At 45.6% G+C, this 25,788-nt stretch overlaps 1 protein-coding gene across 1 annotated transcript in view; it reads left to right on the forward strand.

Moving 5' to 3' along the window:
* LOC141476798 (F-BAR domain only protein 2-like) overlaps nt 1–25,788 on the forward strand; it is a 148,393-nt gene that overhangs the window by 75,598 nt on the left and 47,007 nt on the right. The window contains 2 exon segments of the mRNA XM_074165599.1: nt 14,490–14,534; nt 21,652–21,724. Coding sequence (XP_074021700.1) covers nt 14,490–14,534; nt 21,652–21,724 — 118 coding nt within the window.

Here is a 25,788-nt window from a genome sequence, read left to right on the forward strand (position 1 = left end):
GTGCATTGGTGTAGATGCACTTCAGTTGGGCTATTAGTCCTGTCACCTTTTGGCTGGGAGAAGCCCTCATTCCTACGTGACCATTCTCAGGTGCTTCTGTGGTTTCTAACAGATCAATAACCCTTGTGTCTTTGCTGCTGCATGGCTCTCCATCCCCTGCCTCCCCTGCGATGGCAGACTGAAGGACCTCACTAGCACACCATCCCTGAAACAGGCTTATCTCTAGCGAGCCTGGTGTTATCCCTTTCACATCTGGTTTAAAGCTCCTTCCATGAGCCCTGCCAACTCCTGCACAAAGATGCTATTCCCCCTCTGAGACAGGTGTACCCTGTCAGTTGCCAGCAGGCCAATGGCATGTAGACTGACCGACCCGTGATCAAAAAGCCCAAAATTCTGCCGGTGACACCAAGCTCGGAGCCAGGTATTGATCCGCTAGCTCTTCCTGTTTCTTCCCTCATCATTCCCTGCAACTGGAAGGATAGAGGAGAACACGACTTGTGGTTCTGATCCCTTAACCAGTCGTCCCAAGGCCCTGAAGTCTCTCTTGATTGCCCTTGGACTTCTTGTTGCAACTTCTTCGCTGCCTACCTGAAAAATCAATAATGGATAATAATCCGAGGGCTGTACCAGGGTAGGAAACTTTCTCTTTGCGTCTTTAACCCGGGTCCCAGGGAGGCAGCAGACTTCCCTAAGAAGTGGGTCTGGTCTGCATATCTGGCCCTCTGCTCCCCTCAGGAGAGAGTCTCCTATGACAATGACCCGTCTTTTTTTCTTTATGGAAGTGGTTTTTCGTAGAACAATTTGTTTTAAGATAATGCTGTTTTCGTGGTTATTTATCTTTCTTGTAGTAAAGCAGCTAGTAAATGCAGGGGAAGGAGAGAGGGTGTGCGGGGAGAAGGGACTTGTCTATTAACTCTGTCCATTTTGATGAAGCATACAATAAGCTAATAGGTGTCATTAGGAAGAAAGCATATTTAAAATTTCCAAGTTAACTTCATAGAGAAAAGTGGGATCTCCTTACTGGATTTTTTTGCGCAGCTTCCATCTGATTACTATCTCTGGCAATTTTTCAGTAACTGAGAGTTTTTCAGATTGCATTTTATAGTCTTCCCTATGAGAAAAGACTACACTGTTGCAAGAGTGAGGTGAATTTGGGGGGGGTAAGCCAGCTTCTGTTAAATCAAATTAAAAATACTTAATTGCTCATCATATCTCTTTGTGTTTCAGTACTAAGCGTGAGTGTTTGTCTCTTATCAAGCTGTAAAAAAACACCCTCAAAGAGTTAGGCAAGTCTAATGGATAAAATAAAGAAACTTTGTGTTGTGAAAGAAAATCTTTGCTTTCTGCTTGTGTTAGAAGTGAGGTTAAAGATGCCAATCTGAAATAAGGATTTTTATTTGTCTTGAATATTTATATATTTTAATCATTTGTGTAAAATGACTGTCTTAAAATCTGGGGATCAGTTTTAGTAGCTGGAAAGGGTAAAGAAAAAGATGGTATTACAAAAAAGCTTGGATATATTTTTTCTCTAAAAATATGTTTGTCTCTTGTTTACATTTTTTTCTTTCTGTTTTTGTTTTGGGGATGGGTGTTTGTGGTTGGCTTGGCTTTTTTTTTTCCTGGCCAAATGAGAATATATGTAGAAGGAAGAAACACTAGTTGAATCCTTAGCAAACTGATGAAAAATGTATTGTCTGAAGTGTAGTGCTGAAGAAGTAATTGTTTTGTTCTTCAGCTTCTATGTTTTGTGGTATTTTTCTTATTTTTTTGTTCAATATATTTTGAACAATAGAGTTTAAATACCTAAAATAAAATGTTGATTAAATCAGTGTGAGGATGTAGACATCTACAGTTCCTTGAATCAGTTTTTCTGGGGATTTTTTGTTGCTGCTTTTTGTTTTGTAAGGCACCCAGATTTGCTGACTTGTGAAGCATACTGACTTTGTTTTTCTGTGAATTTAATGGAGAATAAAGGAGAAGGGATTGGAAGAGCAGCTTAAAATGTCCATGCATTTACAAAATGTAGTAAGGAATTTACAGCATATTTACAAGTTGCTGTGACACAATCACAGAATGATATGGGGTTGGATGGGACCTCTGGCGATCATCTAGTCCAACCCCCCTGCCAAAGCAGGTCCACCTAGAGCAGGTTGCACAGGAACATATCCAGGCAGGTTTTGAATGTCTCCAGAGACGGAGACTCCACCACCTCTCTGGGCAGCCTGTTCCAGTGCTCTGCCACCCTCAAAGTAAAGAAGTTCCTCCTCATGTTTAGATGGAACTATCTATTTCACTGAATTTCACTGAATTTTTAGAGTTGGAAGGGACCATAAAGATCATCTAGTCCAACTCCCCTGCCGAAGCAGGATTGCCCAGAGCATGTCAGAGCATGTTACTCAGGACTGCATCCAGGCAGGTCTTGAAAATCTCCAAAGAAGGGGACTCCACAACCTCCCTGGGCAGCCTGTTCCAGTGCTCTGTCACCCTCACTGTGAAGAAGTTTCTTCTCATATTTGAGTGGAACCTCCTATGTTCCAGCTTGTGCCCGTTGCCCCTCGTCCTCTCACTGGCAACCACGGAAAAGAGTCTGGCTCCCTCCTCCTTCAACCCACCCTTTAGATACTTATAAGCATTGATAAGGTGTCCCCTCAGCCTTCTCTTCTCCAGGCTAAAGAGTCCCAGCTCTCTCAGCCTTTCCTCATAAGGGAGATGCTCCAATCCTTGAATCATCCTCGTTGCCCTTCGCTGAACTCTTTCCAGTAGCTCCCTATCCCTCTTGAATTGGGGAGCCCAGAACTGGATGCAGTATTCCAGTTGTGGCCTCACCAGTGCAGAGGAGAGGGGGAGAATGACTTCCCTTGACCTACTAGCCACACTCTTCCCTATGCAGCCCAGGATTCCGTTGGCCTTCCTGGCCACAAGAGCACACTGCTTGCTCATTGTCATTTTGCTGTCTACCAGGACCCCCAGATCTTTCTCTTTGGAACTTGACTCCAGCAGGTCCACACCTAACCTGTATTGGTGCCTGACATTCTTCTTCCCCAGGTGCAGGACCCTACACTTTTCCCTGTTGAACCTCATGAGGTTCTTCCTTGCCCAGCTCTCCAGCCTGTCCAGGTGTCAGCCCCCCCTCCCAGTTTGGTATCATCAGCAAACTTGCTGAGGATACACTCGGTCCCCTCGTCCAGGTCACTGATGAATATGTTGAACAGGACTGGACCAAGTATTGACCCCTGGGGGACACCACTGGTTACAGGCCTCCAGCTTGAACCTGCTCCATTAATCATTACCCTTTGGGTCCTGTCACACAGCCAGTTCTCAATCCACCTCACTGTCCCCTCATCCAGCCCACACTTCCTTAGTTTCCCAATGAGGATGCTATGGGAGACAGTGTCAAAAGCCTTGCTGAAGTCAAGGTAGATGACATCTGCTGCCCTCCCCTCATCCAACCAACCAGTTATAGCATTGTAGAAAGCTATCAGATTGGTCAAACATGATTTACCCTTGGTAAACCCATGTTGCCCACTTCCAATAACCCCCCGCTCTTCAACTTGTTTGGAGATGACATCTAGAATGAGTCTCCCCATTACCTTCCCAGGGATGGAGGTGAGACTAACTGGTCTGTAGTTCCCAGGGTCCTCCTTCTTGCCCTTTTTGAAGACTGGAGTGATGTTGGCCTTCCTCCAGTCTTCTGGCACCTCTCCTGTTCTCCATGACCTTTCAAAGATGATAGAGAGTGGCCCAGCGATAACATCTGCCAGCTCTCTCAGCACTCGTGGGTTCAATCTTTATTCAAGTTTGTGCCCATTTCCTCTTGTCCTGTCACTGGGAACCACTGAAAAAAGACCGGCCCCTTCCTCTTGACATCCTCCCTTTAAGTATTTATAAGCATTGATCAGATCCCCCCTCAGCCTTCTCTTCTCCAGACTAAACAGACCCAAGTCCCTCAGGCTTTCCTCCTAAGAGAGATGCTCCAGGCTCCTAATCATCCTTGTAGCCCTCTGCTGTACCCTCTCCAGCAGTTGCCTGTCCTTCTTGAACTGGGGAGCCCAGAACTGGACACAGTACTCCAGATGGGGCCTCACCAGGGTGGAGTAGAGGGGGAGGACAACTTCTCTCAAACTGCTGGCTACACTTGATGCACCCCAGGATGCCATTGGTCTTCTTGATCACAAGGGCACATTGCTGTCTCATGGTCATCCTATTGTCTTTTTCCACAGAGCTGCTCTCCAGCAGGTCAGCCCCCAACCTGTACTGGTGCATGGGGTTATTTCTCCCCAGGTGCAGCACCCTACACTTGCCCTTGTTGAATTTCATCAGGTTCCTCTCTGCCCAACTCTCCAGCCTGTCCAGGTCTTGCTGTATGGTGGCACAGCCTTCTGGTGTGTCAGCCACCCCTCCCAGTTTTGTGTCATCAGCAAACTTGCTGAGGGTACACTCTGTCCCCTCATCCAGGTCATTGATGAATATATTGAAGAGGACTGGACCCAGTACTGACCCCTGGGGGACTCCACTTGTTACAGACCTCCAACTAGATTCTGTGCCCCTAATAACAACCCTCCGAGCTCTGCCATTCAGCCAGTTTTCAATCCACCTCACTGTCCATTCATCTAACCCACACTTCCTAAGCTTACCTATGAGGATGCTGTGGGAGACTGTGTCAAAAGCCTTGCTGGAGTCAAGGTAGACAACAGCCACCACCCTCCCCTCATCTATCCAGCCAGTCATGCCATCGTAGAAGGCTATCAGGTTAGTCAGACATGACTTCCCCTTGGTGAATCCCTGTTGACTACATCTGATAGCTTTCTTTTCCTCCACATGCTTTGAGGTGACCCCCAGAATGAGTTGTTCCATCATCTTTCCAGGGATGGAGGTGAGGCTGACCGGCCTGTAGTTTCCCAGGTCCTCCTTCTTGCCCTTTTTGAAGACTGGGATGACATTGGCTTTCCTCCAGTCCTTGGGCACCTCGCCTGTTCTCCAGGACCTTTCAAAGAGGATGGAGAGCAGCCCAGCAATGACTTCTGCCAGCTCCCTCAGCGCTCGCGGGTGCATCCCATCAGGACCCATGGACTTGCGGATATCCAGTGTACTTAACTGTTCCCTAACTTGGTCTTCTTTCACAAAGGGAAAGTCTTCCTTCATCCAGACTTTTTCTGTTTCCTCCAAAGCCTGGGACTCCTGAGGGCTGGCCTGAGCAGTAAAGACTGAAGCAAAGAAGGCATTCAGCAACTCTGCCTTCTCTGCATCCTCTGTCACCAGGGCACCTGTCTCATTCAGCAGTGGGCCCACATTTTCTCTCGTTTTCCTTTTGCCTCCAATATACTTGAAAAAACCCTTCTTGTTGACTTTGACATCCCTTGCCAAGTTTAATTCCAAGGAGGTCTTGGCTTTCCTTGTTTCATCCCTGCATACTCTTAACGGCATTCTTGTAATCTTCCCAAGTGGTCGGTCCCTTCTTCCATGCACTGTAAACTTCTTCCACTTGAGCTTTTTCAGAAGCTCCCTGCTCAGCCGCGCAGGTCTCCTGCTTCCCTTGCCTGATTTCTTGCTCTTAGGGATGCACCGATCCTGAGCTTGGAGAAAGCAATATTTGAATATCGTCCAGCTCTCCTGAGCCCCCCTACCTTCCAGAGCCCTAACCCATGGGATTTCTCCAAGCAGTTTCTTGAAGAGGTCTAAGTTAGCCCTCCTGAAATCCAAGGTTTCAGTCCTACTTGTTGTTTTGCACATACTACCCACGATCCTGAACTCTATCTTTTCATGATCACTGCAGCCGAGGCTGCCCCCAACCTTAATGTCCTCCACCAGTCCCTCTTTGTTTGTCAGCACTAGGTCCAGTAGTGCATCTCTCCTTGTTGGCTCCTCCACCACCTGAGTCAAGAAGTTATCATCAATACACTGGAGGAACCTCCTGGACTGTACATGCCTGGCTGAGTAGCCTTCCCAGCAGATATCAGGGTGATTGAAGTCCCCCATGAGAAGCAAGGCCTATGATTGCGAGGCTACTTTGAGCTGACTGTAAAAGGCCTCATCAACTTCCCCATCCTGGTCAGGTGGCCTGTAATAAACACCCACAACAGTGTCCCTCATATTGGCCTGCCCCTTAATCCTCACCTACAGGCTCTCAACTCTCACTTCATCTGACCCCAGGGAGGGCTTTAGGGACATCTTCTCACTCTCTATCCATTCCTTAACATAGAGGGCAACACCCCCGCCCCTCCTTCCTCACCTGTCCCTTCTGAACAGCTTGTAGCCCCCAATAGCCACACTCCAGTTGTAGGATTCATCCTACAAGGTTTCAGTGATGGCCACTACATCACAGCTTTCCAGCAGCATGGTAGCTTCCAACTCCTGTTTGTTGCCCATGCTGCATGCATTTGTGTAGAGGCACTTCAGCTGGGCTGTTGGCTGTGCCACCTTCTTAGGGGAACACCCCTTGAGGTGTCTCACAGGTGTTTCTCTGTTGACTTCAACTACCTCAGGAGCTGCTGGCTCATCTCCATAAGACTTTGACAGCAGTGCAGTGTCCCCAGCCTGTCTCAGGGCAACAGGGTGAAGGCCCTTACTAGCACCCTGTCCCTCTAACCCTGATGAGATACCCCACAGCTTGTCGCAGACAAGCCTAATGTTATTCCCCCCCTCCCCCTTCACATCTAGTTTAAAGCCCTGTCATTCAACCCCGCAATGTCTTGGGCAAGTACCCTTTTCCCCCTTTGAGAGAGGTGTCTCCCATTTGATGTCAACAAGCCCGGTGCTGTATAGGCCATTCCATTGTCAAAGAAACCGAAGTTATGGCGGCGACACCAGCCATGGAGCCATGTATTAATCGACTGGATCCGTCTGTTCCTCCCAGCGTCATTGCCCGCAACTAGGTATTTCCCTTAGGAATTTGTGTTTCATCTTGTCATATTGAATAATTAGACTTGCTTTTGAAGTTATTTAATAACTGAATGATTTAACCTGATGAACTTCAACAAAGGCAAGTGTAGGGTGCTGTACCTGGGGAGAAATAACCCCCTGCACCAGTACAGGTTGGGGGCTGACCTGCTGGAATGCACCTCTGAGGAGAAAGACCTAGTAGTCCTGGTGGACAGTAGTATGACCATGAGCTGACAATATGCCCTCGTGGCCAAGGCCAAGGGCATCCTGGGGTGCATCAGGAAGAGTGTGACCAGCAGGTTGAGGGAGGTTATCCTGCCCCTCTACTCTGCCCTGGTGAGGCCCCATCTGGAGTACTGTGTCCATTTCTGGGCTCCCCAGTTCAAGAAGGACAGGGAACTGCTGGAGAGGGTACAGCAGAGGACCACAAAGATGATTAGGGGCCTGGAGCATCTCTCTTATGAGGAGAGGCTGAGGGACTTGGGGCCTTTTTAGTCTGGAGAAGAGAAGACTGAGGGGGGATCTGATCAATGCTTATAAATACTTCAAGGATGGGTGTCAAGAGGAAGGGGCAGGTCTTTTTTCAGTGGTTCCCAGTGACAGGACAAGAGGAAATGGGCACAAACTTGAACATAGATAGTTCCATCTAAACATGAGGAGGAATTTCTTTACTTTGAGGGTGGCAGAGCCCTGGAACAGGCTGCCCAGGGAGGTGGTGTAGTCTCCTTCTCTGGAGACATTCAAAACCTGCCTGGACACGTTCCTGTGCAACCTGCTCTGGGTGGACCTGCTTTGGCAGGGGGTTGGACTAGATGATCTCCAGAGGTCCCTTCTGACCTCATATCATTCTGTGATTCTGTGAAGCTTAAAGGGCATTTAAGACTGCTATTTGAGATTGACCTTAAATTAAGTTAAATATACATGTTATATATATATTATATATATAATATACATATGAGTTAAATATACATGTTGGTGGTTTTATTACAAATAGAACCATTTGAGGTACTTAATATGTATTTGATTCATGCAGTTAATCCCAGTTGTTTAATTCACAATGCTAATTCACTGCTAAATTATTTTTTACTTTTATTGTGGTATCTCTAAGTGCAGTGCAATGATTTGTTGTGTTGTACTACTTAAAAACAAACTGAAGCTTGTAGTCTCCATGTTTCTTTTATCTAAGATCTTTTTATATCAGCTACTTCTTTTAAGACTAAGAGTATGACATTCATTTTGAAAAGAGTACGGGTGAAAACACTGGAAAACGCTTGCAAGTACACCTTTTATTTTATGTGTAAACACCCTGAAAACTGCATGGCTCTTGGTTTTATGGTGGATGCTCTAGAATAATTGTAATTTCATAATAAAGATAATTAATTTAGAGTACTTACTAGCACACGTGTTTTGGGGCAGGAGTGAAAGTAGTTTCTGTATTTGAGGTTTCCGCAATCTTTTTACTTCTAGTTGCTTGTAACTGAAATTTTCAAGATTTCAGTCTCTTACTTAAAGTAGTTGCATAAGGTGCAACGGGTGGGGGGTTGAAGTTTGGCTGCCTTAGAGGATAGAATTGGGAACAGTTTTGTGGGTTTTTTTCCTGTCTTATCTTTAACATGTATATATAAACTTGTGTATACTCCATCAAAATGATTACAGAAAGATAAGTAATAACCCCTGTGTCACAGTGCTAACATGATAAACTTTGGTTTTACTTTTGTTGGTTCAGTTGCAAGTTACCATTTCAAATACAGGCCAAGGGGCTAATTCATAGTAGGGGCTGAAAGTAATGGTGCCTGTTTGCATGTGCTCTCTGCTTTTTTTGCACTTGCACAAGTGCTGGTGTGATTCTGCCATTTTAACTCCTAAGGTTTTACTGAAAATCACTGGTTTTCTGCAAGTTTGGTTCCTAAAATGGCAGGGTAAAATAAATTCTAGACCTAGCCAGACTGAAAGAGTGAGGGTTAGGATTGCCCTTGGCAATGACAACTGACTTATCTTGTGTCAACTTGTTGCAAATTCTGATTTAGGATCCTGCTGACTATGCATTTGTCAAAAATGGATGATTTAGACTGCTGCCAAAGGTATCAGCAGAAGTGGTTTTATTGAAATATGATGTTGTAAAAGTGCAACTTAACAAAGTTCGATGGCAAGGTTCACTCTAGTACTGTACTGCACAAAGGATATAACAATGATTCAAAGTTACCAAGACAGAATCAAAATTACCAAGACAAAATCTTAGTGCACTATAATACAAGGTTATGTGTGATATCGGTCACTTACCAAAGATCTGCAGTTGGTAAAAGGTGTCTCTGCTTCAAGGAGCAACCTTGAGAGGTGTCCAAGCTTGAGGTGACATCATCGCCATGCAGCCACGCTGGCCAGCAGGGAGAGCTTGAAGAAGGCTCACTCAGGCTGTCATATTTATGGGATAAAGTGGTTGGCTTGTAGTCAAATCACATGTGATGGAAAAGGTATGCACAATACTCCTTGTACCTACAAGTTTCTTTGTTCCTTGATAAATGAGTCTTGGAAAAGCCACCTGCTATTGGTGTGTTGATCGCATGATTGGTGACCCAAGCCCATATGCATCGATGCTCATTATGTCACTCTGCTCCTTTGTGGGTTTTCAGAGAACAGGTTGAGGAGTTCTTGGCCCAGCTATGACTCAGGCCTTTACCTCCTTAAGAGTCTGTACCAAACTACCACTAGTTTTGTCAAGGGGTCAAATGTATCCATCACATGTCGGAGTGGGAGACGGACCCGGAGTAACGATGAGTCTCAATATGAGTATGGTCGTTCTCACTTTATTCAAGTTCTCACAGAGTATATAAAGACAGACAAGCAGAGCACGCACTAGCGACAGCTATACGATTGGCTTACAGTCTCTGTTCACGTGCCTAGAGCGCTCACACAATTAGTGCAGACCTCTTGTCCATGCGCAGCAGATGTTTCTCTATCTCCCGGAGGCAGTACCGCTTATCTTTTGCTTATCATGTAGCTACTTCTTCATACTTCTGTTTTTCAAGGAGAGTTCACAGCCTCCTCCGGGCTTTCATCCCTATCAAAGACTGGGTTGCTCATTGCAATCAAGTCGTGCCCCTTTTCACTCAGCCATTCCTCCACAATTCCCCCTTCTTGTTTTTGAGCAATCCAGGCTTGGTTTACTACTTTTAACGTAGCTCTCTTAATACAACTAAGCACTAAACATAAGCACAGACCTATGATCATAAGGGTTATTATAATGCGCAAGCCTTCAACAAGCAAGCCTACTAACCATTGTGGCATATTCCCAAACAAGTTAGTCAGCCACCCATCTAAAAACCCATGGTTTTGACGAATTTTGTTTGCATGCTCTTTTAACCACTGCAACTGTTTATGAATTGATTCGCTGTGATCGGACAAATTCATACAGCACATGCCTTCAAAATCCTCGCAACCATGACCTTGAGCTAATAGCAAAAAGTCAATTGCCGCTCTATTCTGCAAAATTACATGACGTAAGCTATTTTGATCTCCTAACAGAGTTTCTATTACCTCAGTGGTGACTTTAGCTTGTTTTTCAGCCCAACAAGCCAACGGTCCTATCTCCTTCAAAGCTCTGCCTAGCTTGTTGAAATTTATCCATAGGAGGCACATGACACACTGGACTAACCAGGCTGTCAGCAAATTGATTGCCCTGGCCTAATCCAAGGTCTAGCTGATGACTACGAATATGGATAACACAACAGGCGTCTGTTCGTTGGTCAAGTAGAGATCACAACCGAATAAATAAACTCCCCAGCCTAGCATTAGCTGTCTCTCTAAGTTGAGCGTCTTCCAGGCGTGGCACTATTCCAGCCACATATAATGAGTCTGTTACTACATTCAAGGGAGTGCTTAGCCAATTGTTCAAGGCCCATACTACTGCGGTTAGTTCCAATGTTTGAAGGGAATCTCGAGGTTGTCCCTCTATGATATGCTGACACCATTGACCTTTTTCCTGCCAAACACAGGCTGCACGCTGCAAGCGTTTGCCTGCATCTGTATACACAGTGATACCATCTGACAATGGGTCTCTCCGTACCTTGGGTCTTTCTAGCCACTGATTTCTTTTTAGAACTTGCCACAATTTCCCTTGTGGCTGTTGTGAATGCACTCTCCCACTGTAGCCTAACAAGGCCTCTTGCATGGCAGCGTCATTACGCAGCCACCATTCTAAATCTAAGGCGTTAACAGGTATGCTAATATCCTCTGGTTCTTTACCACTGATTTCTATGATTCGTGATCTTCTTTTTCGTATCAATTCACCTACTGCTTCAGTTCGCGTTTGAATGCTCATTTTTGGCTGTACACTTAAGAACACCCATTCTAAGACATTGAACACATTCTCTTTTGTTACCTTCCCTTCACATTTGTCAGTGGCATCACCAAAGGAGGAGAAGGGAGTAGCAAGTTCCCCCTTTTTGTTTTGCCACTGACAAATGACTGCATATGGTGAATCTTTCCCATTACATATTATCAGAGACACTGGCAACATTAAAATGCGTCGAGATGACCACGTCGATTGCAGTTTTTGTGCAATTTGTTGTAGTGCTGCTTGCTGCGTCGCCGTCAGAGTAACGCCGTTGGCTGGATGATTGCTTCTCAATAATTCTGTTAAGGGTGCAATGTCGGTATTGGAAATGCCAACACAGTTCCGCACCCATTGGATGTCTCCAAGCAGGGTTTGGACATCAGTTAGTGTGCGCAATTGAGTCGCGAGCTCGGTTTTTTGTGGTCGAATCTTGGAGTCTATGATAGACCGTGGTGCTTTGTTTTTGAGCTTCAGTCCTTTCTACTCTCAATAACATTTCTTCAACGCCTGCTCCTTTTGGTAGACTGGCTAGAATTTGCTTGGTGGTCTTATTGGCATTGTCAAAGGCCAATACTTTGAACATCTGTTGTTTGCCGCTGTCATCTAAATCAGGGTGATTCATGATTGCTTCCCACAGTCGGTCAACAAAGTTACTATATTTTTTTGTAGTTCCTTGCATCATGGTACCAAATGACGGAATAGTAGATCCCGGGAGGCCGTGAAACGCCTCTAGGGCAAGTTGCGCCGATCGCTGTAAGAGGTTTGCTGGAAACGTCAACTGTACTTGCAAGTCACTAAATTTTCCGTGCCCTGCGAACATCTCTGCCGTGACTCCACGGAGGGGGTCTCCCTCCCCTTGTCTTCGAGCTGCTTCATTCATGGCTCGTTGTTGCCAGGAGGACTCCCACAACAAATATTGTGTCGGAGTAAGCAACAGTCTCATTAGGTTACGACAATCATATGGACACATCAGATCAGCAGAAAAAATCCAGCTGGCAATTTGTCGGGTAGCCTCAGATTTTACTCCATAAGTTGAGATGGTGGTGTGAGCTTGTTGTAAAATTTTCCAATCATGTGGTTCCCATTTCCCAGTATTGTTTACATGTACGACGGGACACGCGAGAGGTGGAGTTCCGCTCAGACTAGCGGCTGCTCCCCACTGTCCTTCTAATATAGCGTCTCTAATAATGCCATTCCAGCGTGCAGTTCTCGGGGGTGTTGAGGGATTCACTAGCCATGGAGGCATGTTATCATCCTTCCTCGCCACACATAAATCTAACTCCTCGAGGCGCCTTAAAACTGTCTGTAACATTTTGTCTGTGGACAGTTTACGACTCTTGTCAGGGGGTGGAGTTGGTGGACCAGACGAATCACTGGAGGAGGGTAGCGGTGGATACAAGAGAGGCGGAGTTGCTGGAGGCGGTGCTGTGGGCGGAGGCCGACACGCTGCTCCTCCCAAATCGATGAGATCAGTAGACGTTTCAGGCCCCTTCTCTGCTGGAGTTTTCTGAGGAGGCGCTTCCGCATGTGCATTACTTTTCTGTTCTGGTTTCGCATCGGTCACTTCCGCTTCTTCCGAGTTTTGCAAGGGGTTCAGCGGTAAGTCTTTACTTTTCTCAGGAGGGTCAGAGTCCTCATTAGCTCGAATTTCAGCAACAGTTTTGCACACAGTCCCGGTCATTCCCTTTACCGCGGGCAGCCCAAAGAACCGCGCAATAGGTCCAGGCTTACTTTGAGGTTTTAAGGTGGCTGCTCCTGGACCTAACATTTGAGCAGCTGCACAGGCTACTTCCCGCTCCGCTTTCATCGCTTCTAAAGTCTCTAGCACAGTATGCCACAACCCACGGACAGTCTTTATCTCCTTCTCCTCTTTTTCATCCCCCTCGATTGTTTTTTGCCACATCGTCCCTCCAAAATCCCGCCATTCCGAGACAGAAAACAGCATAGGTGTGTCAGAAAAATGACCCCATCGCTGTCCTAATTTAATTAACTTTATCAACAGTTTCGCCAGTACTTCATTCCCTCTCTTAGAGAGGATTCCAGCGAGTAGTGTGGCCGCAGCTTCTACTTGCATCACTGCGCCTGGGAGGCGAGAGGCCACCTCGCACCGTTGTCTGCTCCCGCCTTTGCGCCCGAGCAGCATTCCTCCCAGCCGTGGTTTCCCACTCCCCTCCTCTAGCTGCTTACTGCAGACTCGGAGAACTCAGTCCCGCTGAACCATCGATCTCTGGGCATCCTCTGCTACCAGATGTCGGAGTGGGAGACGGACCCGGAGTAACGATGAGTCTCAATATGAGTATGGTCGTTCTCACTTTATTCAAGTTCTCACAGAGTATATAAAGACAGATAAGCAGAGCACGCACTAGCGACAGCTATACGATTGGCTTACAGTCTCTGTTCACGCACCTAGAGCGCTCACACAATTAGTGCAGACCTCTTGTCCACGCGCAGCAGATGTTTCTCTATCTCCCGGAGGCAGTACCGCTTATCACTTACTTATCATGTAGCTACTTCTTCATACTTCTGTTTCTCAAGGAGAGTTCACAGCCTCCTCCGGGCTTTCATCCCTATCAAAGACTGGGTTGCTCATTGTAATCAAGTCGTGCCCCTTTTCACTCAGCCATTCCTCCACAATCACACAACTATAATGGGAAGCCATAATAATTTATTTAGATATGGCACTTAACCAGTGCTATCTGCTTTTTTGTCCTGTTTAGTCTTAATGATTTTTTAAAAGCTTTTTATCTTCTTAATTGCTATGTTTAAGATTCTGCACATCACTTTTAACTGTCCAGGTAACTGGCTATGAAGAGGAAACTAACAATACAGAGTTAGAAAAAGTGTGAATCTCAAAATTAGGGCTAGAGCTATGCTTTTTCTTTTTTTATTTTTCTTTACATAGCTCTTGTTCATTAAAAGAAGATAAATCAAAAGCCTTACATTATATTATAGATGCAATTTTAAATGAGAAGAAACAAATTAGAAATGTGCTTGTAATAACATAGGCAATGAAATTGTATCTAGACAGGGTGCACTAGTATTTTAGTTTTTCAGTATGAAAGAGTGAAAATATTTAATGATTTGCTGTACATGTATGATTTTGCAATCTGTTTGACCATTGGCAGAGTAATTGTGGGTTTTATTTACCACCTAAATTTTTAATTAGATTACTTAGTATTTTCAGGAAATATTAATAGTTGTTAAAATATCTTAGGGTTTGACCTTCATTTGATATTAAATTTAAGCTAATGTTTATCTTCATTGTCATTTCTTTAAGGCCTTGTTGAATTTGAATAATGTAACGCATCCAGCGCAGTTGAAGGTGAGTTGTTGTAGCATAGTTATTTACCTAACGTTCCTGTGGATAGGACCTGAAACCGAGGAGAGAAGGATATTCACATGTGAATTTGTATAACTTTAAAGTATTCCAATAGACCAAAAAGCTGTTTTTCTTTTTAGAAACAAACTTCTATGAAAATGAGACCTACAATACTTTATAAGCCTGATGCATGATGGTCAGAGAATTTTAATGTTTCTTATAAATATATTTTGGCTAAGACCCTGTCTTTGCAGAGGTTTGGATTTGGTTCACTTATGACTGTGTAACTTAATTTACAAGTGTCAAAACATGGTCCAGGCTCTTTCCATTGTCATGTTAGTTATACCAATTCTAATGCAATGTTATGGTCGAAAAGCCTTCCTTTGTTGGTGTAGCTTATTTTGCTTAGGAGATTGTTTTAAGTTCTTAAGAACTGCTTTATTTGCATAATCTATATATTTACTTTTGGGACAGAGGAGTTGACAGTATAGCTATAGCAGCCAACAACTTTTAAGTTACCAAGATTGCAGCTGAGACTAAAAATCTTTTTTGACTGAAGCAGAGAAGATTCATGTTCAGAAACTACTCTCATATTCCATTTGTCATTGTTTTGGGCTGGATAAAACACAGAAAGGAAATAAATCCCAGACTAGCGTTTGAAAACAATGTTGGAGCAATTTCTGTCTCTATTAAACTATAAAATATGGCTGTGTTTATAGCTACCTGATTTGTGAGAAGTTTTGAGTTATTTCATGCTGAATATTTCTAAAAGTGAAGAGATTCCTTATGTGCTGTGTAATGTATTTCTGTAAAGGGGAGTATAGTGTTTTTTTTAATTATATGATCAAATTGTCAGTTGTTAAAATTTGGAAACCAAATTATTTCCACCACTTTTTTCAAAAGCTTGCTGTAGGTAGTACCTTACATCAAAACAAAACCGTAGACTAGTTGGACGAGATGCTTGCACTCGGTCATTTTGTTTAAAGTTTGGCAGTATACTTTGATTCATCAAAAATTGGGGAGAGAAGCAGACATGACAGTAAGTCTGATGGAATATTTAAATGTATTTTAATTTTAGTATATTAAATGGGTATGAAAGCAAACTTTAGTACAGTAAAGCTATATATATCCAGTGCTAAAAACAGGGAAGACAAGACAGATGGGAGGCATAGTTCCAGACTCAGTAGGAGCCAGCATTATAACTGGCTACAGCACTGGGAAATCATGAACTCGGCATCAGCTGGGAAGCCAGGAGATGTTCTTGTTTTTACAGGACCAAGATCCTACTTTTTAAGAGAGACGGGGCTTGCAGCTACTGGGAAAATGCAGGGAAATAAGAACAAGGTTTTGAACTGCAGTAGCTGAGAGAGGCAGAGTTCAGTTTCTGATCCAAGTTCATTGGCTATTCAGGATCAGATGGAGCAATAGCTCCTGTTGAGTTTCTGTGAACAGAGTCCCTTGCCTCAAAATTGGCAGTGCACCCATCTTCTATAAAATAAGTGACAATCTAGCATACCCAGCTTGGAGAGTTGGATATACAATGCAGATCAGTTTTATAAAGACTTATATTATTAATGTGTTGCTTGAACCATTTTATTTTTTTTGTATGAAGCTGCTGATGTTTAACCTCAGTAGGCAGTTAGGCCCCACACAGCCACTCGCTCACTCCCCCAGTTGGGATGGGGAAGAGAATCAGAAGGGTAAAAGCGAGAAAACTCGTGGGTTGAGATAAAGACAGTTTAACAGGGAAAGCAAAAGCCGTGCACACACAAGCAAAGCAAAACAAGGAATTCATTCCCTGCTTCCCATGGGCAGGCAGGTGTTCAGCCATCTCCAGGAAAGCAGGGCTCCAGCACAAGTAACAGTGACCTCGGAAGACAAACGCCATCACTCCAAACGCCCCCTCCCCCCTTCCTTCTCCTTCCCCCAGCTTTATATGCTGAGCATGATGTCATATGGCATGGAATATCCCTTTGGTCAGTTGGGGTCAGCTGTCCCAGCTGTGTTCCCTCCCAGCTTCTTGTGCACCCCCAGCCTGCTCGCTGGTGGGTATGAGGAGCAGAAAAGGCCTTGACTGTGCAAGCACTGCTCAGCAAGAGCTAAACCATCCAACCATCCCTGTGTTATCAACACTGTTTCCAGCACAAATCCAAAACATTGCCCTGTACTAGTGACTGTGAAGAAATTTCATAGAATCGTAGAATGGTTTGGGTTGGAAGGGACCGTAAAGATCATCTAGTTACAACCCCCTGCCATGGGCAGGGACACCTCCCACCAGACCAGGTTGCTCAAAGCCCCATCCAACCTGGCCCTGAAGCCCTCCAGGGATGGGGCAGCCACAGCTTCTCTGGGCAACCTGTTCCAGTGTCTCACCACCCTCACACTGAAGAATTTCTTCCTGAGATCTCATATCACTCAACCCTCTTTCAGGTTAAAACAGTTACCCCTCATCCTATGGCTCCCCTCCCTGATCAAGAGTCCCTCCCCAGCTTTCCTGGAGCCCCTTTAAGGACTGGAAGGGGCTCTAAGGTCTCCCTGGAGCCACCTCTTCTCCAGGCTGAACCCCTGTCGCGACGGAGGGAAGACAGGGTCACTCAATATGAGTGATCAGCAAGCTTCGTTTATTGAATAGTACAGCCGTCTTTTATGCTTCATTATAATTAGCTAATACATATTCTGCAATACATCTTTCTGATTGGCCTGTCCTCCAAACTTCAACCCCGCCCTTAGTTCCTTCTTTACAGTTACTTTCATCCTCTTTTCCCATGCCTGAGCAGCTGCAATCTCCCTGTTATCATACAACAGTTACAGTCAAGGACAGGGTGTCCTTGCCAGCTCAGCAGTTACGGGGGCTGAATCCGATGTTTCTCAAGTTCTTGCTCGGCCAGCTGGATCATGTCTACGCGACCCTTCTCAGCTAGCCAGTCTCCCACAAACCCCCCCAACTCTCTCAGCCTGTCCTCACAGCAGAGGGGCTCCAGCCCTCAGAGCATCTTCGTGGCCTCCTCTGGCCCTATTCCAACATGTCCATGTCATGATGAGAAGCTCTTTTTGGGGCTTTTTGAAGCTGGGACAAGCCCTCTGCTTGTACTGGGGCTGTCAGCTGGTGGGTGGTGCTGCTGAGTGAGCCTGGGTGGAGCCACCACCACCCACCACCTCCCGTTTGATCTAGCCACCGGGTTATAAGAAGCCTCAGGGAGGGCAGGGACTAGTCCCTGCTTATAGAGCACAGAGCGAGCATCCAGTGCTTGTGTGTGTGCCCTGGCGGGTGCCTCAGCCAGCTGCAGTCTGTACGGCAGGGCGGTGAGCCTCTACCAGTGTATGAGGTAAGTTCAATCCCTCTAAGTGGCCAGAGGATTAGGGGGCTCATCCCAACTGACCCTCGAGTCGCAAGGTGTCAGTTGTTTGTAGAGATCCAGCCATGGTTGCTACCCGGTCAAAGGCTGTTGTTCGAAAAGCTGTGGACACCCAGACCGAGGCCCCATGCAAACATGTGGGCATCCAGGCCTCTGGCTGCAGAGAGTGCCGGAGCCTGGCACTTGCAATGGAGGGTAGCGGAGACAACACCTGTATCAGATGTGAACAGGTGAATGATCTGCTCAGCCTGGTGGCTGAGCTGAAGGATGAAGTGGAGAGGTTGAGGAGTATCAGGGAGTGTGAGAGAGAGATTGACTGGTGGGCCCGCTCCCTGAGAGAAAGGGAACAGGTTGAGGCCCCACATAAATCAGAGGACCCCCTCCCCTCTTGTCACTAAGCAATAGGAGGAGATCTCGGAGAAGGGGGGGATTGGAAATAGGTCCCTGCTCGGGGAAGCAGGCAAGTCCCCTCCATCCCCCTCCCACCTTCCCAGTTACCCTTGCAGAACAGGTATGGAGTCCTGCAGGAGGAACTGGCTGTTGGAGAGGAGAACAGTACACCCAGGCTAGAGAAGTCAGAAAGAACAAGTCACCATAGACCCGGCATCACTACTAGCTCCAAAAGGAAAAGCAGACGGGTCATTGTTGTGGGTGACTCTCTACTGAGGGGGACAGAGGGACCAATATGCCGCCCTGACCCACTTCACAGGGAAGTCTGCTGCCTCCCTGGGGCATGGGTTAGGGACATGTTGGAAAAACTTCCTGCCCTGGTAAACTACTCTGATTATTACCCCCTGTTAGTATTTCAGGTGGGTAGTGATGAAGTGGGTAGAAGGAGGCCAAAATCAATTAAAAGAGATTTTAAAGCCTTGGGACGGCTGCTTAAGGGATCGGGAACGCAAGTTGTGTTCTCCTCTATCCCTTCAGTGGCAACCATGAATGAGGAAATTAATAGGAAGAGGCAACAGGTCAACTCGTGGCTCTGGGACTGGTGTTATCAGCAGGGCTTTGGGTTTTTCAAGCATAGGCAGCTATACAAGACGCCTGGCCTGCTGGTGGCAAATGGGATGCACCTGTCCTGGGGGGGAGAAGAATTTTTGGGGCAGGAGTTAGCAGGGCTCATTGGTAGGGATTTAAACTAGATATGAGGGGAGAAGGGGAGCTAACTGGGCCTGTCAGGATTAAACCCAAGGGAAGCATGCCAAGGCTTGAAGGATGCTGGATTAGTGAGGACTCTCGCTCTGTCATTTCATTTGAGAAAGGGATAGACGTTTAGAAATTTCTGGTTGCGAACAATGGGAAAACCCTATCCCGAAAGGGGAAAAGGATACTAGTTCAGGAGTTAACAAAGCTCATGGACAGAGCTTTAAACTAGAAGTGAAGGGGGAAGGGGATAAAACCAGGCCCACTGGTAATGAGCCTGGGGGTAAAGGGCCAAGGATGAGAGTGAAATCAGGAGCCCAGCTCAAGTGCATCTATGCTAATGCACGTAGCGTGGGCAACAAAAAGGATGAGCTGGAAGCCATTGTGCAGCAGGACAGCTATGACAGTTGCCATCATGGAAATGTGGTGGGATGACTGTCACGACTGGAATGCTGCGATGAATGGCTATAAGCTCCTCAGAAGGGATAGGCAAGGAAGGAGAGGCGGGGGTGTGGCTCTGTACATTAGGGAGTGTTTTGACTGTATAGAGCTAGATTCCAGTGACTATGAAGTTGAGTGTTTATGGGTAAGGATGAAGGGGAAGGCTAACAAGGGGGATTTTGTGTTGGGCGCCTGCTATAGACCACCCAACCAGGATGAGGAGGCAGATGAAGTATTCTGTAAGCAGCTGGCTGAAGTCTCGCAATTGCCAGCCCTTGTTCTGGTTGGGGACTTCAACCTACCAGATATCTGCTGGAAATACAACACAGCAGAGAGCAGGCAGGCTGGGAGGTTCCTTGAGTGTATGGAAGATAACTTCCTGACGCAACTGGTAGGAGAGCCTACCAGGGGAGGCACCTCGCTAGACCTACTTTTCACAGAGAAGGACTAGTGGGAGACGTGGAGGTCGGAGGCAGTCTTGGTCTTAGCGATCATGAAATGGTCAAGTTTTCAATTCTTAGTGAGGTAAGGAAGGGGGTTAGCAAAACCCCCACCTTGGACTTCCAGAGGGCAGACTTTAGCCTGTTCAGAATCCTGGTTGGGAGAGTCCCTTGGGAGATAATCCTGTGGGGCAAAGGGGTCCAGGAAGGCTGGATGCTCTTCAAGAAGGAAATCCTAAAGGCCCAGGAGCAGGCTGTCCCCATAAGGCACAAGATGAAAGGGCAGGGAAAATGGCCAGCCTGGTTGAACAAAGAGCTTTTGATGGGACTTAGGGGAAAAAAGGAGTGTTTACCACCTTTGGATGAAGGGACAGGCAACTCAGGAGGAGTACAGAGATCTCGTTAGGTTATACAGAAAAAAAATTAGGAAGGCAAAAGCCCAGCTGGAACTCAACCTGGCCATTAATATAAGGGACAACAAAAAAAGGTTTTATAAATATGTCAACAATAAAAAGAGAGGCAGGGAGAATCTCCATCCCTTACTGGATGTGGGGGGAAACATTGCAACCAAGGACGAGGAGAAGGCTGAGATACTTAATGCCACCTTTGCCTCCATCTTCAACAGTCAGCCCAGCTACCCCCAGGGTGTTCAGCCTCCTGAGCTGGAAGATAAGGATGGAGAGCAGAACAACCCCCCCATAATCCAGGAGGAAGTAGTCAATGATCTGCTTATGCACCTAGACATGCATAAGTCTATGGGGCCGGATGGGATTCGCCCAAGGGTACTCAGGGAGCTGGTGGGAGAGCTCACCAAGCCTCTCTCCATTATTTATCAACAATGCTGGTCAACAGGAGAGGTACCAGATGACTGGAGGGTGGCCAACATGCCTATCTACAAGAAGGCCTCACCTTGAGTACTGTGTTCAGTTCTGGGCCCCTCACTACAGGAAGGACATTGAAGTGCTGGAGCGTGTCCAGAGGAGAGTCACCAAGCTGGTGAGGGGTCTAGAGAACAAGTCATATGAGGAGAGGCTGAGGGAACGGGGCATGTTTAGTTTGGAGAAGAGGAGGCTGAGGGGGGACTTCATTGCCCTCTACAACTCCCTGAAAGGAGGTTGTAGAGAGGTGGGTGTTGGCCTCTTCTCCCAAGTGAATAATGAGAGGACCAGAGGAAATGGTGTAAAGTTGTGGCAGGGGAGGTTTAGATTAGATATTAGGAAGAATTACTTTACTGAGAGGGTGGTCAGGCCCTGGAACGGCCTGCCCAGGGAGGTGGTTGAGTCACTCTCCCTGGAGGTATTTAAGAAAAGTGTAGATGTGGCACTTCAGGGCATGCTCTAGTGCCCGAGATTGTTGGTTTGTGTCGGTGGGTGTGGTGTTTTGGGGTGGGGGCGTTAGAGGTTTTTTTGTGTGGTGTGGTTTTTTTTTTTTTTTTTTTTTGTGTTTGGACTCGATGATCTCAAAGGTTCCTTCCAACCATGAAGATTCTGTGATTCCTGTGCTGCGGCCCCAGAGCTGGACACAGTACTCCAGGTGGGGTCTCACCAGAGTGGAGCAGAGGGGCTGAATCTCCCCCCTTGACCTGCTGGCCACGCTGCTGGGGATGCAGCCCAGGATGCGGTTGGCTTTCTGGGCTGTGAGTGCACATTGCTGGCTCATGTTGTCCTTAATTCGTTGTCTGACGTTGCTAAATATATACTCATCTCTTCGACCTTTAAATGAAAAGTGTTTGCTTCATAGGGATAAAACCACGGAAGAGGAAGCCTTTTGGTTTATCAGGAATAATGAAAAAAGAAAAAGATACTGAGTCTGTGTAAGTACATCTCCTGCTTGAAGTCTTATCTTGTATGAAAACTAGTAAATGTATGGAGATAAACACTAGCTGATGTTTAAGAAAAAAAGTTTTTTTTTTTTAACAGAAGTTTAGAGGAATGCTGTGAATATGAAAACATCACAGCTATTAAAGTGTGTTTAACTAAGAATTTTAAGGAAATAACATAAATCTGTTCATAGTAGTCTACTCATGTTTCATTCTTTCCTCTGCATAGGTAAGTAGTTCTACATTTGAACACTGTAGATAATGTGATTCTCATATGTACTCCTAATGATATAGTAGTTCTCTCTGTGGAAAAAAACACCGTATATCTGTGTTTGAAGAATTGAAGCTTCAGTTATTTTGTTATAAAACCTTTTATGTACTGTATAGGACAGAAAAATGTTTGATTTTTTTCCCAGTAAATCATGTCCACATTCATTTCTTAAAGACCATCATTATAAATCTTGATTTATGTCCCAGCTATACCCTTTGTCATATTCACTGCACGTTCTCTGTCTTAGATGGATTGGTAGCATTCTATGTATAAGTAATCATGGTTACTATATTTCAGTGTATTTTGTTCATAATTTCTAGATGCTTTTTCTCAGTAGAAGTATTTGATTTAACAGAAAATAGCTTTCAATATAACAGAAACAGCAATATAGAAATATCAGTGGCAACATCTGTATGCATTCTTTTTTAAATTAATTTTTTTAATCACCTTTCTTTTTTTAATATAGTGCTGAAAAATAATGACCTAAGAACTGCAGATGCTAATTATTTGCACATACAAAGTGCCTTATAGCTATTTTTCTTTTGGTGTTTGATTTTAATAGTGATATGCTTCTAAACAATGCTTTTTCTTCTCTCTGTCATGATGCCGTTAGAGTTCCAAGGTGTTATTTTTTGAAGTAATTTCTCTCTATTTCTTTTCTTTCTGTGATTTAATCTTTCACAGAATGATATGGGGTTGGAAGGGACCTCTGGAGATCATCTAGTCCAACCCCCTGCCAAAGCAGGTCCTCCTAGAGCAGGTTGCACAGGAACGTGTCCAGGTGGGTTTTGAATGTCTCCAGAGAAGGAGACTCCACCACCTCTCTGGGCAGCCTCTTCCAGTGCTCTGCCACCCTCAAAGTAAAGAAATTCCTCCTCATGTTTAGATGGAACTATCTATGTTCAAGTTTGTGCCCATTTCCTCTTGTCCTGATACTGGGCACCACTTTCCCCCACCCTCTCTTCTGTACTTTATTATGCTGAAGTAAATGGTGAAACAAATGTTGTATATAGTGTGATTTTGGTGAGCAGTAATCTGAGAATACTATTCTGTTAGAAAGAAATATTTATTCTGATGATGATTCAGTTTAAAATGTTATATATATATTAAAATGTTATAAATATTTGATGATATTAGTATTTTAAATAGTTTTGGTCCCCAAAACCATTCTCTCTGGGAAGTAATTCACTACACTTTTTTTTTTTTTGTGATGCAAAAACTTTGCAGTATCAAATAGCTGCAAAGTAGTATGTTTGATCATTTGCCTTTTGTTTCTTGCATTTACTTAATAGCAAAGTAATGATTTTGATAGTATTAAGTACTGTTGTATGATTGTGTTTTGTAGCTGTCAGTTTTTCTTGTCCACCAAAAAAATTATTTTGCTACCTCATGTTTTTAGCCTGCTTGCAAACCAGGCATCTCCTTCCATTCATTCTTTGGCAGTTGATGAAATGTAATCTGACCCTGCAGAGATTCAGGGCTCTTCATAGTAGTTTTCTGAAGACAATAAAGGCCAATAAGCTCCAAATTAACTCTTCCCAGGTGTATCACTCACTGTATCCTTACTCAGAGATGATGTTTTTCCTTGAACCATAACAGAACGAAAATTTTCTCAGGCACTGAAGGCTGAAAACTGGCTTCTGTACTATGTGAAACACTTTGAACCTTTGTATACTTGTCCACTGGATCTGACTACTTTTCCAAATGCTGTCTTTTTCCAATGACATTTTATTTAATGTTGAAAGGTAATTGAAGAAATTCTAGAAGAAATTTTGTTTTTCATGGCACAATGATATATGTGACATATATAAAATAAAAATCACAGAATCTTCAGGGCTGGAAGGGACCTTTGAGATTGAGTCCAACCATATACATACAAACACACAAAAAAACCCCCAACAGTCTCAGGCACTAGAGCATGCCCTGAAGTGCCACGTCTACACGTTTCTTAAATACCTCCAGGGATGGCGACTCCACCACCTCCCTGGGCAGGCCGTTCCAGTGCCTGACCACTCTTTCAGTAAAGTAATTCTTCCTAATACCTAATCTAAACCTCCCCTGCCACAACTTTACACCATTTCCTCTGGTCCTGTCATTATTCACTTGGGAGAAGAGGCCAACACCCACCTCTCTACAACCTCCTTTCAGGGAGTTGTAGAGGGCAATGAAGTCCCCCCTCAGCCTCCTCTTCTCCAAACTAAACATGCCCCCTTCCCTCAGCCTCTCCTCATGTGACTTGTTCTCTAGACCCCTCACCAGCTTGGTGGCTCTCCTCTGGACATGTTCCAGCAGCTCAATGTCCTTCCTGTAGTGAGGGGCCCAGAAATGAACACAGTACTCGAGGTGAGGCCTCACCAGTGCTGAGTACAGAGGCACGATCACTTCCCTACTCCTGCTGGCCACGCTATTCCTGATACAGGCCAGGATGCTGTTGGCCTTCTTGGCCACCTGGGCACACTGCTGGCTCATGTTCAGCCAACAGGCGACCAACACCCCCAGGTCCTTTTCTTCTGGGCAGCTTTCCAGCCACTCTTCCCCAAGCCTGTAGCATTGCCTGGGATTGTTGTGACCGAAATGCAGGACCCGGCACTTGGCCCCACTAAACCTCATCCCATGGGCCTTGGCCCATTGATCCAGCCTGTCCAGGTCCCTCTGTAGAGCCTTCCTACCCTCAAGCAGATCAACACTCCCACTTAGTTTGGTGTCATCTGCAAACTTACTGAGGGTGCATTCAATCCCCTTGTCTAGATCATCAATAAAGATATTAAACAAGACTGGCCCCAAAACTGAGCCCTGAGGGACACTACTGGTGACTGCCTGCCAACTGGATTTTACCCCATTCATCACAACTCTCTGGGCACGGCCCTCCAGCCAGTTTTTTTACCCAGTGAAGAGTACACTTGTCTATGCTGTGATTCGCCAGCTTCTCCAGGAGAACGCTGTGGGGGACGGTGTCAAAGGCCTTACCAAAGTCCAGGTAGACAACGTCCACAGCCTCCTCCGCATCGAGAAGGCGGGTCACATGGTCATAGAAAGAGATCAAGTTGGTTAAGCAGGACCTCCCTTTCATAAACCCATGCTGGCTGGCCCTGATCCCTTGGCTGCCCTGCACTTGCCGTGAGAGCTCACTCAAGATGATCCTCTCCATGATCTTTCCCGGTACTGAGGTCAGGCTGACAGGCCTGTAGTTCCCCAGATCCTCCTTCCGGCCCTTCTTGTAGATAGGCATCGCGTTGGCCACCCTCCAGTCATCTGGTACCTCTCCTGTTGACCAGCATTGTTGATAGATGATGGAGAGAGGCTTGGTGAGCTCTCCCACCAGCTCCCTGAGTACCCTTGGGCGAATCCCATCCGGCCCCATAGACTTATGCATGTCTAGGTGCATAAGCAGATCATTGACTACTTCCTCCTGGATTATGGGGGGTGATGCACGGAAACAGACTCTACAACTCCCGAAGAGTTATAAAGCAGGCGTGTTTATTGCGGCACCGGGTGCAAGGGGGATCGCTCCTCCAAACTTGCACACCGGGTTGTAAAACAAGCATCTATTTATGATGAAAAGCATACATATTCATTAATGTGGGCTGGGTTATTATAATTAATTCTAAGAAAAGAATTTTCTTAGAGCCTCACCTCTGTGCCTGGGAAGATCATGGAACAGTCAGCCTCACCTCTGTGCCTGGGAAGATCATGGAACAGATCCTTCTGGACGCCATGCTTGGGCACATGGAGGACAGGGGGATGATTCAGGACAGCCAACGTGGCTTTACTAGGGGCAAGTCCTGCC

Source organism: Numenius arquata, chromosome W, assembly GCF_964106895.1.
Source record: "Numenius arquata chromosome W, bNumArq3.hap1.1, whole genome shotgun sequence".
Classification (NCBI taxonomy): Eukaryota; Metazoa; Chordata; class Aves; order Charadriiformes; family Scolopacidae; genus Numenius; species Numenius arquata.